Raw genomic sequence first — 16,055 nt, 5'->3', positions numbered from 1 at the left:
CTCTAGTTCATACAAGATTACTGGTTTTAGTTTAACAGGTTGATGTTTGTGTCTGCTAACAAAGGCAATGTTAAATGGCGTCGAAGAGACACAGGATTCCAGACTACGTACGTTTATAAACTACGTAGGCCAGCAAGTGTGTGCAGCATATCCAGCAATAAGTTTCGGCAGCCAAAGTCTCCCTGACGCCATGTGGTAGGCCTCACCAGGAAGGTGTGGTCTCTGTTGGGCGTCGTAGGTTGAATACGTGAGCTAAAGAAAGATTGGATTAAGTCCATCCAGAAATGTTTCGAAAATGAGATGTACCAATCGTTTAGCCAAAGCCAAACCTTTTGTATTGATTCACCATGATACCCGATTGGTGGTTTAAGACATCGGTTAGAAAAGATTCAATAATCTCTCCGTGACATTAGTTATAATACCATAGGACGGGACCTCGTATTTGCAAACTGCCGGGCCAGTCGGCAAGCTAGCTGGACATTTGCGGATCAACGAAGAAAAGAAACGAGAAGAGTATGTACAAAATGGACACGACAATTGGGTTTTTCTCACGAATTTTATTAGCAGATACACACAAAAACTACACAGAAACCCGGGAATAGCCAGAACCACGTTCATAGGCTTCCCTTAGGAAAAAGACTATACCTCTTCATCCCCTTACCTCCTAACCTACATCTATTTCCTTGTTATAAATACCTCTACACCTTTACGTACACGAGCGAACTCTTCCATTAAGGTCGAAGTTGACTGCTTTTTCTCCTCCTTATCCACCTTTTTCTCCAGGAAGAGACGACTACGATCGAGACTTTCGAATAGTGTTGAACAATTGTAAGTGTCGTTTATAATTCTATTGATTTCACTTTGAGCCTGTTCGCGATATGAGGCATCCGAATGGGCGAGCATCGCCTCACCAATCTTCTCCTCCCCTCTTATCGCAGGACAAAATATGGCATGAATGCCATCGTTTTCATGGTGGAGCACCAAATATCCCATGGCTTTTTTTCCCAGTTTCTCCGAGACGTATTTAAAAAATGTGTTCATTTTTCCAGCAGCGTTGTTCGTCCCGGCTTCGTCACACGGGAGACAAAACGTCTCAGTCCATATGCTATCCGTCTTCTTCGTTGTCGTGGGCATCTGCAACGTTGTGATGTTTTCGACGAATTTTTCAAGTTGCTGAGCATTGCTGTATTTTATTAAAAATATCAACATGTTTAATCGTTTTGTCATATCTTTTGGTTTTCCAAAATAAGTTTTGTGATCTCGAAACACTTGATCAATGAACTCGGCAGCTTTTTGTTCAATAACTTGTTCAATGTCCTTTCGTATTTCTTTTGGCAACATGTCCAGCCAACCATCAATGTCATGTCCCCACGACACAGCTTTCAGTACGAGAGGAAATTTATCCACTTCGTGAAACAGCAACAGCAACACGGCCTCCCAACCGAAATTTTGCGACACAGATTTCAATATTTCGTTCGTTTTCGTTACCTTACAATGTTCGAAGATGTAACTCCATAAACTTCGCCGTTGAAAAAAACCAAAATTTTTTTTATATCGCTATCATTAGTTTTGCTGAAAGCCACGTGTTGGTTTTCCAAAATCAGAAGTAATTCATTTAGCGTTTGCTGGTGCCCGTCTCGGTTCCAGAAAGAATTTCTATTGATGCTACCATATTTATACGGGAACATAGCGTCTATAAGTTTGCCTACAACACGGCATGTGTTTTCGTCGTCCGTACCGATATCCAAATAATTGATGAATCGTCTAAAGAGCTTGTTTTCTTTTAAAAAGAGGGACGAAATAGGGAGGTTATACTCTACGACAGCAAACTGAAAAGGCCAGAGGATTTGACGTCTTTCGAAGGTGGCATCGAGGCAGTCACACAACAATAGGAATATGTTGCCTCTCCCATTCGAAACAGCGGAAAAGAGGGCATTGGTGAACATGGACGGAGAAAACAGATTTTCAGTCAATTTCTTGAGCCGGTCCGGTAATTTACGACGGACAATTAAGCGACACGATTCTTTATCTTCATCGACCAAAGTCTTCACCATGCCATCGAAAAACATTTGAACTCCGTCGTATTGCTTCGAGGCCAAGATTTTGTTCAAAATCAATTTCCGAATGGATTCATTTTCCAGCAGTTTGTTGTGATGTTCGTCATCCAAATGAAATCCTTCGTACAGATATTTGGCGACCAAATACTCGGCAAACGTCCGATGCATGAATTCCTGTCGCATTCCGTCCCTATTGGAAAACGTTAACCCAAATTTCAGCGTGTTTTTTGCAAGAATGCTTTCTTCTCGACCCACATCATCGCTGGATTCGTACGGAGATTTCGTTGGCCCCAACATTTCGAGGATATTTGGTTCTGTGATGATGGTTTCCAATGCCAATTTAGTTAAATACGATTCCATTTTCTTCAGCAATATCGTAATAGCGTCATCCTTTATCTCATCGTATTTGGAAGCGTTGGTTTTTTCTACTAGAAATATTTTGCGTTTTGTTTCCATCAATTTGCTGTACAGACTAACTAAATCGAATTTCTCGTTGTCAAACAGACGCAGTGGCTCTGAAGATATCAATTCATCACATTGTCGAATTACATCGCCCGTGTTTCCCACAATGTCGCCAACAGTTTGCAGGTAACATACGCCGAGAATTCTGCATTGCAAGGGAATTCCGATGCAAGTTCTTTCATCGTCTTTCAGGGTATCCGACACCCGATCCACTAGCAATGTGGCAAATTCCTCGATCTTCTTGATCTTCATTTCTTGCACACCATCTGGCAGTTCAAATACTTTTTTCCAATACTTGGCCAGGCAATTGATCTGGTCCTCTTTGTTGAAATTATCTAAATAATAAGCCAACTGACACAATTCGTTTTGCAGATGGTGGGCCACGTGGGAGCGGGTAGTGACGTACAGTTGAATGCCCTTTTTCTCTTGAACGAACTTCATTAGCTGAATCGCAATTTCTTGGCATTCTTCACCGATTTCATCGTAGCCATCAAACATGAAAACGATCTGCTCGCCCGTCTCCAACCGGTGATTCAGCAACGAACGAGAAAACGGGCATTTATTGCCGATGACATGCTGATGATCGATGAGGAATCTAATGAAATCAGGTTTGCTTCTATCGAGTTTCAACATGGCGTCAGAATGTTCAATTAAATTCAATCTGATAATCCAACAGCCAGGTTTCTTCTTCTTTATTTCATTGTAGTAGTGGGAGAGGAGAGTCGATTTGCCTGTTCCAGCCATTCCACATATGATGACAACCGGATGCTCAGTCGGCTCCTCGTCAAGCTGAATCAAATGACTGTCTTCTTCAATTTTTCCTGACGTTTGGTCGTTCATTTGTTTTATGTTTTCCCAAATTTCTTTGCGACGCTCGTCATAGACCAGCCACTCGATTTGGCCCTGCGAACTGATTCTGCATTCCCCGTTTAGTTTCTCTTCAGAGCACTCCAAACGCTTGGCTAGATCAGCGATGAAACGGTCGTCAAATGCAAATTTCACTCGTCTCTTGATGTAAAGGGATTTCTCGAAACGGGATGAATCGAACGATGGGATGATGATTTGTCCTCCTTCAGGACGCAGCAGCTCTTTTAAGGAATCCAACACATCTTCCGGTTTAGGTCCAACTAAACGCTCAACAGTTACAGTCTCCTCTTGGAATGAAACTTTTATCGACAGGATCTTTTGCTTGAAGGATTCATCCAGCTGCGTGTACTTGATTTCATCTGCGCTGCTGTTACCGCTTGCTGCTTTCTTGCGACTGATGACAATCACCTTATGTCTTTTTGTCTTCTCTCCTTCACCCATTTGTGCAACATGATCGTCTTGAAACGGCTGCTCGCCATCATCGCAAACGACTAGAAGAGAATGGCCAGAATAGTTCGGTAATTGAAATACATTTTTCCATCGCTCTGCGTCTTCCTTGGATTGTAATTGACTAGATGATATCACCAGGTGGCTAATTGATGCTGCATGTTTCTGTTGCAATTCTGGAATGGCCGAAATGACTTTGACGGCCGTATGTTTCGGTGATAATGTGGTTATGCGCTCAATCGTGTTGTTACTTTTCAGCATTTTCTGTAGTTCATTGGCCATTGTTTTCTTGGCTTCCTCGTTGAACCCCACCTCATTTCCTAATTGTGTCTGGTACTCTATTGAAATTTTTTTAACGCCTTCTAATAAGATCTCTTTGGCCTCTTCTGATTTTAGCCAAGAGCCCTTTTCCTTGTGCGTGAATATTTCTGACATTTCTTTCCAGAAAAGGGCTGTTTGCGTTTTGCATTCTTCACGAGGGTAGTACTTGCTCACGTCTTTAGTTTGTAAAATTTCTTCAAAATCCTTTCTGCTTGGCATATTCACCACGAACACGAATTTTTCAAGAAATGCATCAAGGTCTTTGTTCTCGATTTTCAACGGTAGTCCATTTTCTGTTTCAGCATTCGGTTGGCTTTTTCCGAATGTTTTACTCAATTTGAATTTCCAATTTTTCCAGTCATTCCCCGCTAAATCGTTGAGGATTTGGCGTAGTTGTTTAGCCCCATCGAACAGACTTTTAGCGTCGTTTACAAAGTCCTGATGGAACATTTTTGTTTTTAAATCAATGACTTGTTCATTGACTAAAGCAACGTGATAGTTGCTAAAGACTCCAGTTCTTAATTCAATTGTTTTTTCTGTTGGCGCCCATTTTTGCAATTGTTCGGCAAGACAATATATGTCTGACCACTCCTTCAACGCTTTATCTCGGAACTCTTCTGTGAACTTCAATTGGTAACGAGGTGTCTTTTCCGGGGGACCAAACATAAAAATGTCTTCAGGTGGGTCATTTATCGACACCAGTTCGATTCCATTCTTCTTGACATCGTCGATATCAAAACCGATGTTGGTGCAAATGATGCAGTCGTGAATGTCTTCGCTTCCCTTTCTCATCATGCAGAACGAACGGAAATATTTTAGTAAGTTGAAATCGTTCCCGTCGATGAGATGAGTCGCCTTAATTTTCTCATTCTCGTTTTGCTTATGTTTGGCCTGCAGGAAGCGATAGCGCCAATGTTTACCTTCACATATTTCGTTTGAGACTTGATATCGGAAAATCAAGTCGTCAAATTTACCACCCAGGTCTTCCCTTTCTTTGGCCAATTCAAATTCATATCCGGCCGCAAGTCCTCGCACGCAAAACAACGCCAACAAATCCCATTCAAACTTCCAACCGTGGCTTCCATCAAGTACCTGAATAGTTCCGTCTCCTACCGTCGTCGTTGACGCTGACGAGCTGCTCGATGGGGTGACGTCGTCATTGTGGCCAGAGCCAGGCCCATCATTTTCGATTTTTCCTGATTCCATTTCGCTAAGCATCGGACTGTTTTTCCAACCAAAAATGAGGAACTTTGAAAGCCTAAATGGAAAGGAAAATGATTTCACTGCCCTGATTTGAAGAACTTGTTTGAAATAAAAGGTTACCACTCTAGTAGAGGTAAAAGACCTTATCTTGGCAGATAGTACCAATAGAAGATAACGTTATCTCCATGGACGCCGGCTGGCTTTTAGTCGTTTTGTTGAAGGCGATCCATCACTAAAATACTGTTGCAATCACTGGCAAAGAAAACTGGAACCTACTGAAATAGATAACATTGTTCGCCCGTTTATTGAGTTTGATCAATGTTGGAATTATTAAATAAGACTAGCTTCCTTACCTTGTTAGAGATGCACTGGTGACGACGATCAATCGACACACGGGTCAAGTCACGAAGAAATGCGCTGGTCACAATTCAGAGGTTCAACAAAGTCGGCGAGCTGCAACTTTTTGAATCATTGTTAACTAACAATCGATAGAGAAATTGCTCGGGAATTTATCCTTACCCAGTACCAAATAGTGCATGTAGATAAGGGTAACTATCTTTACAGCAATTTCGAAATTTCAATCACGTAGCGGCTTAACTTGACTTCGATAACACGCTGATTATGTGCAGCGTAGTGTATGGGACGCTCGTTGCCAGACATGAAATAAGATGATTGTTTGATTTTTTTTTCTATCACTTTTGGCCGATGGTTTGAAATTTCCAGCGTCATTTATGGTGCGCATTTTTGTAATCATAAACCTGTAGAAGTAAAAAAGAAATGTCATAAAAACAGAAAGCTTTTTCTGTGATTTCACGATTAAGATATTCAATCTAAAAATAGCCAAATTTTTCTATACAAGTGCACACACTATGTCTGTCTATTCCCATCAGGTTCCTTTTTGGCTTTTCCCCTACATTGGCTGCTGGTGAAAACGTGACTCTTGGTGATGAACTGCTGCTGGACTGACAAACCTTGGTCGACTGTACTGCTTGTTTTTCAGTGCCATTTAGCAAAACATCAAATTGTTTTGTTACAATGCAGTGGGATCACGCCTATCTATTTGAAGAGGATTTTTGGCTTACTACGTATGACTAGGTTACGGACTTTGTGGGAGATCCACTATTGACGACAAGCAATTTGAAAGACATTCTTTCAGTCAAAACATGGAGAGGTATACTTACATGTTGCACTTTTCAGGTTCAACCAAGTAGTGGGATAATTGTAATCTTTCTCTTCATAGCCAAACAAAGGCTGATGAAACAATGCGCGGGAAAAATTTTCGTTTTACAATGCAGAATTAGGCACACAGGTAGCGTAACTCTCTCTTCGTGAGATAAGACATTCAAAATTACTTGCGACGACATATTTGATTTGATCAAGTGCTTGCTGCTGGATCATAGTATTGAGAAATGACCACAGATGGCGCAGCTATTATTCTATTTTCGTTAATCGCAGCAACCCGACTTGCGAAGATATCCGTCAAAGATATCCTCAACGTCACAAATGTAATGGCTGTTTTTTGTTTTTCAAAAATGAATTTAAATGAATCGTTTCAAATGGACTTTAAGGAAATGATACCGATAACGGCGTCGTTGAGTCCGACGAGACATCCGAAAATGCCGGCCAAATTTCCAATGATGGCAGTCAGATTACCAATGACACCCAATGAGAAAACCATGCGCCCCATATTCTGGCGGGTGGAACAAACGCAAAGCTTATCTGTAAACATAACTTCGGTAATTGCTTTGTTTTTAGCCAGTCGATTGAGATGTTTGAACTGGATTTTTTACCTTCCATCCGAACGTCCATCCAGCATGGCTGCACCTGCGACTCACACAAACATATTTCAATGGCGGAGGTGTACATGAATACATCGAGTCACATCACCATCGAAAGCACAATGATCTTTCTTCGATTGGCTTTACCAGCCTTACTTGTCACGCAAACGAGCAAAGGGAAATAAGGAAAATCCATACTCCCTCCTAGACATCCACCTAAACCTAAACCAAAAATTTTAAATCGTTAGACTTTGCCCCGTTTTTTTTCTTTCGTAATCGTATCGATTGACTAACCACAGATTTGATTATCCCCATTACAAACCCAATGAAGCGGAGGTATGCAAAGATGCTTAACACAGCTGTGAAGGTGACAACTCATCATTCTGGATGTATGGATTACATGAAATAATATGAGTAAATTCAGAAATGGAAAAAGATCGCGATGTGTAAACCTTTGAATTTTACATTCTACGTAAACCGTGCCACTTCTAGTAGTAAAAACCCGGTAAGAATTTAATTGCAAAGTAGGAAAATTGCACCCGATTTTAACACCAAATGCTTTTAAAATTGGCTCGACAGATATAGGAAGAAATTTTCCCATTAATTAAATAGGCTACAACGCTATAAGCAGAAGGATATCGACAGATAACATTTGAGAAAGTAAAACAAGTACCCACCAAAATGAACTGCTACGTCACTTCAGTCTTATTGTAAGGAGGAGGGGTCAAAAATGACAGCTGGCGTTGCCAGATCGCTCACAGCTGCGCTCAAAAAATAGTTTTTTTTTCTTTTTTCTTTTTTTTTAAATACCATGCAATAACAATTTTTTTTGAGATTGAAATATATGAATCATTGTTCAGAAGTAAAGTTTTATTATTCGTCTTTTGTGAAAAACCGGACTAATACAATCCATGATTATGCATATATGTTTTGAAATTCCTAAAAGAGTTTGTATTGGTTTCATGGGCTAAAATGCTGCACTGAATCAAGACTGCAAGGGGAATAAAGCACTACAGGTTAAGGAAGAAAGGAATAACTAGAATAGTTTTAAATGAACTCATAAATCAAATCAGCAAAGTGTTGGCAGTTGTACGACAGAGCGTCGTATTCCTGATTGAGATAATTTTTCCTCCAAATGTGATTAATCAGCTCCATCACTGTCGTGCTTCCAGATGCTTTTTTCACCATTTCAACACCTTTCCCAATGCTAGTCTTACGTTTGGATCGCCTGTACTTATAGCAAACGCTGTCAAAGTCCTTTGATCGCTGAATGGTGACGCCTTCGTCGTTTTTCTCAATGGACCACCACCACGCGTTCGTTTCGAATACAATAAAAGCGTGATGCAACAAATGGTCCGACAACTGCCACGCGCCTAGTGGGTGCTTATAATACCTAACCTCAACAATGCGCTCTGTGACGTCGACCAGCTCTGACAGTGTTTCACGTAATTCAGCATCAGTTATCCAATAATCACGACCCTCGGACGAATCAGCGTTAGGATCAAAATACAATTTTTTCGTGTAAGCCGCACCAGTACCCTTCGATGGTGAGTCTAACACGGACGAGATTGACGATCCCATCCTTCTACACGTGATGTCTTCAGCAAGAACTTGAACCGTTTTCAAATTTTTGCTTAGGAACTTCTTTGGCTAGTTGCTTTTCACACGCACGATTGTGCACCTTCAAACTAAACGTAAATGCACTCGTTACCAATTTAAAAGCGTTCGATCCTTTGCTTCACGAGGCACCAAGCAGACGAAGAAGCGTGCGTGCAGCGTGACTTGCAGCTATGAAATGTTGAGCTGGAGGTGTGTTTCTTCGCCTCACGATAGGCGTGGCAGATTTCATCTGGGGTATAGAAGCGAACGATCTGCACAACAACGGCACAATACCGCACTCCCGAAATCGCTCAACTATCGGCTGTATCTACGAGAGGAAACGTGACGTCTCTAGTAGATGATGCCACATTCGGTTGAACGAAGCGTTAAAACATTGAACTATCTATGCTCTGTTTGCTCAGACTCAATGGCTGTGAATTAGCCGGCAGCTGTTGCCAATTTTTAAGATGAAGATGCATTTTCATTTGAATTCCTTGTGCCTCTACTCTCGAGTTAAGATGCGTGAGTAGCCATTGACAACTTGTTCCTAGTTTAAGAATAACTTGGTTGCGCGTTCCCCATCAGATTTGCTGTTCAGTGTCAATAACATACTGACATTGTAGAGGCAATGCAAGGAAAGCGTCGTTTCTTGCAGGACAATAAAAGTTGTTCGCTGTTTACATTGGCAAGCAAAGGCGAGTTGTTTTGCTTTCAACGTGACCTTGGTGTCGACCGCAGTCTATTCCCGGTTTACGATCAGTCCGTCAGACGAATGGGAAAAAGGGGAAAGAGGAAACATTCATGATGGCTGACAGCTAGTTCGTGATAGGCTCTTTTGTTTATCACTAGAACTGCAATGTCTGTTTAGAAAAATAAATGTTTGTATGAGGACTCGAATGCGTCAATTTATTTGGTATTTAGACATCAATTATTACAGCAATACATTCTACTTGTACGTCATAGTGCAATTTTAATTTTTCTCACCCCGTTTGTCTTTACTTCCGCGAAACCTGTTAAGAGACCAATTTGAACGCAGAGTTTTCTACAAAACGTGTTTACAGACCTTCTGTAGTTGTTGTAATTTTTGAAAGGTTAAAATTCACCCAAATTCCCCTTTAGCCGTGACGCAAAAAAACGGAATAAAAACAAACTGTTGGTAGCGTGAGTCATCCCGTCTTGGAAACGGACGAGATTGGAACAAAAGATTCCAGTTTCGTACGTTCAAAAGTCATCATCTGAATACCAATTATCATCTGAAGTCGAATTATCGTCGCAGAAATAGTCTGAGGTGGACCCGCGAGTTTTGCGTAAAAATTCATTGATTTGACTTTGAATCTGTGTGCGATCAATTGCATCCAAATGGGCGAGCATCACATCAACTACATCCCTGTACTCTCCTTCCACCAAATAATATATGACGGGTTGATTTCTGAATTCATGGAGCACCAACTCCTTGACGGCTTTTGTACCCAGTTTTTTGGAAACGCGTTTTAAAAATCTGTCCAGTTCTCCACTGTCAATTTCTATGACTTGCTCACTTTCATCGAAAAAAACCAAAGTCCATATACTGTACTCTACACGTGGTACCCATTTAGGGGGAGATTGTGGCTCGAATACTCTCGTGATATTGTGTACAAACTGTTCACGTTGTCTGCCATTACTGTAATCGATTAAAAATTTTAAAAGGGTTAGCGGTCTATAACGTGGATGTCCCCATTCGTTGAAATAGGTCCAGGGATGGAGAAACATTTCATCAATGAAATCAACAGCTTTTCGTTCAATAACTTGTTGAATGTCATTTCGTATTTCTTATGGCAACACATCCAGCAGTCCGTCAATGTCATCTCCCGACAACAAAGCTTTCAGTAAGAGATGAGATCCATCCATTTCGTGGTTCAGCAACAACAACACGGGCTCCCAACCGAAAATTTGCGAAACAGATTTCAATATTTTTTTCGTCACCTTTACCTTACAATGTTCAAAGATGTAACTCCATACACTGCGCTGTTGTCTGCCGATCAAACGAGCCGATATGAGAATATCGACGCAATTGCTGAGTTGCATTTCACTGCCATAAATCAAGTAAAATCGCAAAATATTACTGTAATGTAAGGCGATTCGCCGGCTATTTTGCGTCATCGTCGTAGAGTCGTAGTTGATGAACGTGTCGTGTGTCATTTGCGGACCATTTTCCTTCCACTCCTTTTTAATTTCCTCTTGGTTTTTCTCTGGTAAACAGTTCAACATGAGAGTGACGGTTTTTTGCGACAGATGACGAACAACGTAGCCACGATTGTCTTCGTGGAGCAAAAGTTGTTTAGCGCAATCACCTCCGAGTTTATCCGATACGCAAGTCAAACACTTTAAAATGGTTTCGACTTGCAATGTATCTAGTTGCCATCCAACAAAAGAAGTGGATTTCGATAGTAGGAAGTCTCCCCAAAAGCTGTTCCTCGGCACAACTCGTTCGGCGTGAACGGTTGTGGTTCCGTCAACATTCGGCGTGAAAACTAAATCGTTAGGGGCGTAATCGCGCGGATAGTGTTGGATGGTCTCGTCGCGATACGTTGGATCACTGGGACGAACCGTGGAGACCCTATAGGACTGGCTGCTTTTTACTATTTTGGTATCACCTTGAAGAGTAATCGTTTTCAAGAAATCCAAGAGTTGTGTTTCGTCAAAATTCTTTAACAGATAACTTGACAAAAGATAGAAATTCGCGTATAGGTTATCCGTAAGCAAACGCTTGATAAAGGGACCAGCGCCTTCTACTGATAAGAAACCCTGCAGATTTTCGGCATCCATGCTTACTAAAGCATCCGTTGCTATTCTTTTTGTTTTGAAAATCATCATCATTAGGTCATGCAAACATTTGCTGTCTACAACGTCGTCTCGATTGACGATGATCTTCATCATGGCGTTGAATAATTTTTTCGACCTGCAGTAACCGAAAACCGAATCTTTAGGAAATGTAGATGTCGTTGTTATCAGGTGAAGGAGACGAGCATGTCCTAATTCTTTCTTGACGACCTTCAATATCAGTTGAAACATTTCTGCATTATCCGATTTCACGGCGAGATGAAATGACTGGTGAATGTTAACGTTTAACTCAGTTAACTTGCCCGTCGGTGCTTCGGGAAATATGTCTTTGACAAAGGCCAACAGTTTGGAACAGACTTCCTTCTGATTTTTAGCAGCGGCGAAGTAAAACGGAGTGTAACCCTCAAACACCATCTGGTGAACTGCTTTTTTAGCTCCATCGTCGAGTTCCAGCTGGCGAAATGTTGCTAATATTTGCTCGACTTTGTTCACGTCTCCGTGGAACGCTGCTCGATGAAGAAGAGTCATGCCATACTCATCCCTTTCCTTTAGGATGTCGAAGTCGGCCGTGATTGCGTCCTCTTCTGCTAGTCGACACCGTTGGTAAATATTCTGAAATGCTTCCGGATCTATCAACAAAACTTCGCCGTTAAGTTGAACGAGAAGACTAGACCGACCTAGTCCGTCTAAAATAGTCAGGGTTTCGGCAATTCGCCCAGTCATCAGTTGCTTTTTAGACTGGAAAACTTTAATTAAGAATTTGGCGAACTTGAAATCGTCCGAATAAGCTGTTGATTTGGCCAAAAGCGCGAGAAATCTTTTCAGATAACTACGACATTTGTCGTGACAAATCAAATATAACAAAGCATTTTTGATTGGATCATCTTCAGAGAACTTCTGACAACGGAGACATTCATCGAAAGCCACATTCCGTTGTTCCAAAAACTCAAGAAGGTCATCCAACGTTTCCAGGTGCCCATCCCGGTTTTTCTTTAACCGAAAAACACTATCTGGGAACATATGTCTTATAAGATGTTCTATAGTCATAGACGTATCGTGGTCATCTGTAAGAAACACATTCTGGTCGAGTGGATTGATGCAGAAATAACTGATGAATCGTTTAAAGAACTTGCTTTCTTCAAAAAAAGTGCGCGATAAAAAATCGGGCGACCATCCGATTAAGGACCTCATTACAAATTGAGAAACTTGACATCTTTCGAATGTGGCATCAAGACAGTCACAAAACAATCGGAATATGTTGCCTTTCCCATTCAAAATAGAAAAATGGACGGCCTTCTTAAAGTAAGGTTGAATTTTCCAGCTCTCGTGTGTCATCATCTTCGTCAATCGATCCGGTAATTCACGATTATTAATTTTATAACGCCAATCTTTATCCTCATCGACCCAGGTCTTCACCATGGAATCGAAAAACACTTGAACTCCGTCGTATTGCTTTTTGGCCAAGATTCTTTTCACAATCAATTTTCGAATGGATTCATTTTCCAGCAGTTTGTTGTGACGTTCCTCATCGGGATGAAATCCTTCGTATAGATATTTGGCGACTAAATACTCGGCAAACGTCCGATGCAAGAACTGGGGTCGCATTCCACCTTCATTAGGAAATGTTAACCCAAATTTCAGTGTGTTTTTCGCGAGAATACTTTCTTTTAGAGCGACGTCTTTGCTGGATTTGGTCGAAGATTTTGTTGGCCAAAACACTTCCAGTATATTTGGTTCAGGGATGATGGTTTCCACTGCCAATTTAGTTAAACGAGACTCGATTTTCTTCAGCAATATCGTAATAGCGTCATCCTTTATCTCGTCGGATTTGGGAGTATTGGTTTTTTCTTCTAGAAATATTTTGCGTTTTGTGTCCATCAATTTCCCGTACAGACTAACTAAATCGAATTTCTCTTTGCCAAACAGACGCAGTGGCTTCTTGGATTCACCAGGTTTTCGAGTTACATCATTTGAAGCAATGCGTCGCACAATGTTGCCAACATTTTGCAGGTAGCATTCGGCGAGAATTCTGCATTGCAAAGGGATTCCGACGAATGCTCTTTCTTCATCTTTCAGAGTTTGCGACACCCGATCCACTAGCAATTTGGCACATTCCTCAATCTTCTGGAACTTATTGATCTTCTTGATCTTCTTGATCTTCTTGATCTTCTTGATCTTCTTGATCTTCTTGATCTTCTTGATCTTCTTGATCTTCTTGATCTTCTTGATCTTCTTGATCTTCTTGATCTTCTTGATCTTCTTGATCTTCATTTTGTGCACCCTACCTTGCACTCTATCTGGCAGTTTCAATTCTTTTTTCCAATACTTGGTCAGGCAATCGATCTGGTCCTGTTTGTTAAAGTTTTCCAAATAATAAGCCAACTGACCTAATTCATATTGTAGCTCGAAGGCCACGTGAGAGCGGGTAGTGACGTACAGTTGAATGCCCTTCTTTTGAATGGATTTCATCATTTGAATCGCAATTTCTTGGCATTTTTCACCGATTTCATCGTAGCCATCAAACATGAAAACGATCTGCCTGCCCGTCTCGAACCGGTGATTCAGTAACGAGCGAGAAAACGGGCTTTTACTGTCGACGACGTGTATATGATCGATGAGAAATCCAATGAAATCAGGTCTTTTTGTATCGAATTTCAATATGGCGTCAGAATGTTCAACTAAATTCAATCTGATAATCCAACAGTCAGGCTTCGTCTTCTTTATTTCACTGTAGTAGTGGGAGAGGAGAGTCGATTTGCCTGTTCCAGCCACGCCACAGATGATGACAACCGGCTGCTCATTCCGCTCCTCGTCAAACTCAATCAAATGGCTGTCTTCTTCGATTTTTCCTGGCGTTTGGTCGTTCACTTTTGCTATGTTTTTCCAAATTTGTTTGCGGCGCTCGCCATCGACGAACCACTCGATTTGGCCCTGCAAACTGATGCTGCATTCCCCGCTTAGTTCTTCCCCGAAACATCCCAAACGCTTGGCTAGATCAACTATAAAATATTTGTGCAAAGGGCACGATTTGCGCGATTTGTCAAATGCAAATTTCACCCGTCTCCGGATGAAGAGGGATTCATCGTAATCTTTCGGTTTAGTTCCATCTAAACGCCCAACAGATTTATTCTTCCCTAGGGTGACGTCATCAGTGTGGCCAGCCCCCGGCTCACCATTTTCATTTTTTTCCGATGGCATTAGGCAAAGCATCGGACTGTTTTTCTACCGAAAACGATGAACATAAAACCCCTAAATGGAATGTAAAATCATTTCAATGCCCTGATTTGAAGAATTTTTTTAAAATAAAATGTTTACCACTTCAGTTGAGGCTAAAACTTTTATCTTGACTGTTAATGCCAATAGGAGATAACGTTATCTCGATGAGCGCCGACTAGATTTCTGTCCTTTTTTTAAGACGATCCACCCTTAAAATACTTTGGCAATGGCTAGCAAAGAGAACTGCAACCTACTGAAATAGACTAGCTTCTTTACCTTGTTTGAGATGCAGCGATGACGACAATCGATCGACAAACGGGTCAGGTCGAGAACAGTTGCGCTTCTCGTAATTCACAGGTTCAACAAAGTTGGCGAGCTGCAGCTTTTTGAATCATTCTTAATCAACAAACGATAGAGAAATGACTGACAACTTTATCATTACCCGGTACAAAATCGTTCATGTAGATAACGGTCAATATCACTACAGCAATTTCGAAATGCCGACCACGTAGTGGCGTAACTTGATTTCGATAACATGCTGATTATATACAGCGTAGGTGTGAGACACTCGTGGCCAGGTATGAAATGCGATGATTGTTTGATTTTTTTTTCCTAGCACTTTTGGCCGGTGGATTGAAATTTCCGATGTTGTTTAGGGCGTTGATTTTTGAAACCATAAACCTATAGATTAAAAAAAAAGAAAAGTCATAACACAAAATGCTTTTTTTGTGATTCCACGATTAAGATGTTCAATCTGAAAAAAAAACCAACTTTTCTTTACAAGTGCACCCTCTATGTCCTTCATCATCTACTGTGCTTCTCTGACATGATATTTCTGTAGTTAACAGGTTCAAAAATATTTTACAACAAAATAAGATGTTAGCTGACTCAAATCGGATGAGAACTCGACAAAATACATTGTGTTACATACCTCTTTGAGTTTCAAGCAGAGCTGAAGCTACTTTTTTTCATCCTTCCACTTCTTCTAGGGGTTGTAATTGACTATGTGATATCACCAGGTGGCCCATTGATGCATTTTCCTGTTCCAATATTGGAATGGCTGAAACGATTTTGAGCTGAGTGCTGAATATCTCAGCGATTATGTGGTAATGCACTCAATCATTTCAATGTTGTCCAAAAAATGCATTAGTTTAACATCCATGTCTTGCTTGGCATCTTCCTTGGGCCCCATCTCATTTTCTAATTTCCTGCAACAGACCGTTTATGGTTTGCATTCCTTACATGTGAGCAACTACTATCTTGCTCACATCTCCAGGTTGTAAAA

General features: G+C 41.0%; 2 protein-coding genes and 1 long non-coding RNA gene across 3 annotated transcripts; all 3 read right to left on the bottom strand.

Moving 5' to 3' along the window:
- Positions 1 to 1,466: 1,466 nt before the first annotated feature.
- On the bottom strand, positions 1,467 to 5,399 carry LOC132087700 (uncharacterized). The gene has a single exon (XM_059495752.1). It carries the CDS (start codon positions 5,370 to 5,372, stop codon positions 1,485 to 1,487), a length of 3,888 nt encoding a protein of 1,295 aa, XP_059351735.1. The 5' UTR covers positions 5,373 to 5,399; the 3' UTR covers positions 1,467 to 1,484.
- An 86-nt stretch (positions 5,400 to 5,485) lies between these two features.
- LOC130694262 (uncharacterized) lies at positions 5,486 to 6,104 on the bottom strand. Its single transcript, XR_009421338.1, has 3 exons — positions 5,877 to 6,104; positions 5,711 to 5,816; positions 5,486 to 5,632 (listed from the first exon to the last, which is right to left on the bottom strand). It is a non-coding gene; the product is annotated as an uncharacterized LOC130694262 (long non-coding RNA).
- Positions 6,105 to 8,027: 1,923 nt separating this feature from the next.
- LOC130694267 (uncharacterized) lies at positions 8,028 to 8,716 on the bottom strand. The gene has a single exon (XM_057517338.2). It carries the CDS (start codon positions 8,714 to 8,716, stop codon positions 8,183 to 8,185), a length of 534 nt encoding a protein of 177 aa, XP_057373321.1. The 3' UTR covers positions 8,028 to 8,182.
- Between the last annotated feature and the right edge of the window lie 7,339 nt (positions 8,717 to 16,055).

Source organism: Daphnia carinata, chromosome 6 (genome assembly GCF_022539665.2).
Source record: "Daphnia carinata strain CSIRO-1 chromosome 6, CSIRO_AGI_Dcar_HiC_V3, whole genome shotgun sequence".
NCBI lineage: Eukaryota > Metazoa > Arthropoda > Branchiopoda > Diplostraca > Daphniidae > Daphnia > Daphnia carinata.
Note: the sequence above shows the minus strand (reverse complement) of the source record. Positions and strands in the feature narration are given on the sequence as shown.

Coding starts and splice junctions, on each gene's coding strand:
- LOC132087700 (XM_059495752.1), bottom strand. CDS start 5,372: ATGCTTAGCGAAATGGAATCAGGAAAAATCGAAAATGATGGGCCTGGC.
- LOC130694267 (XM_057517338.2), bottom strand. CDS start 8,716: ATGGGATCGTCAATCTCGTCCGTGTTAGACTCACCATCGAAGGGTACT.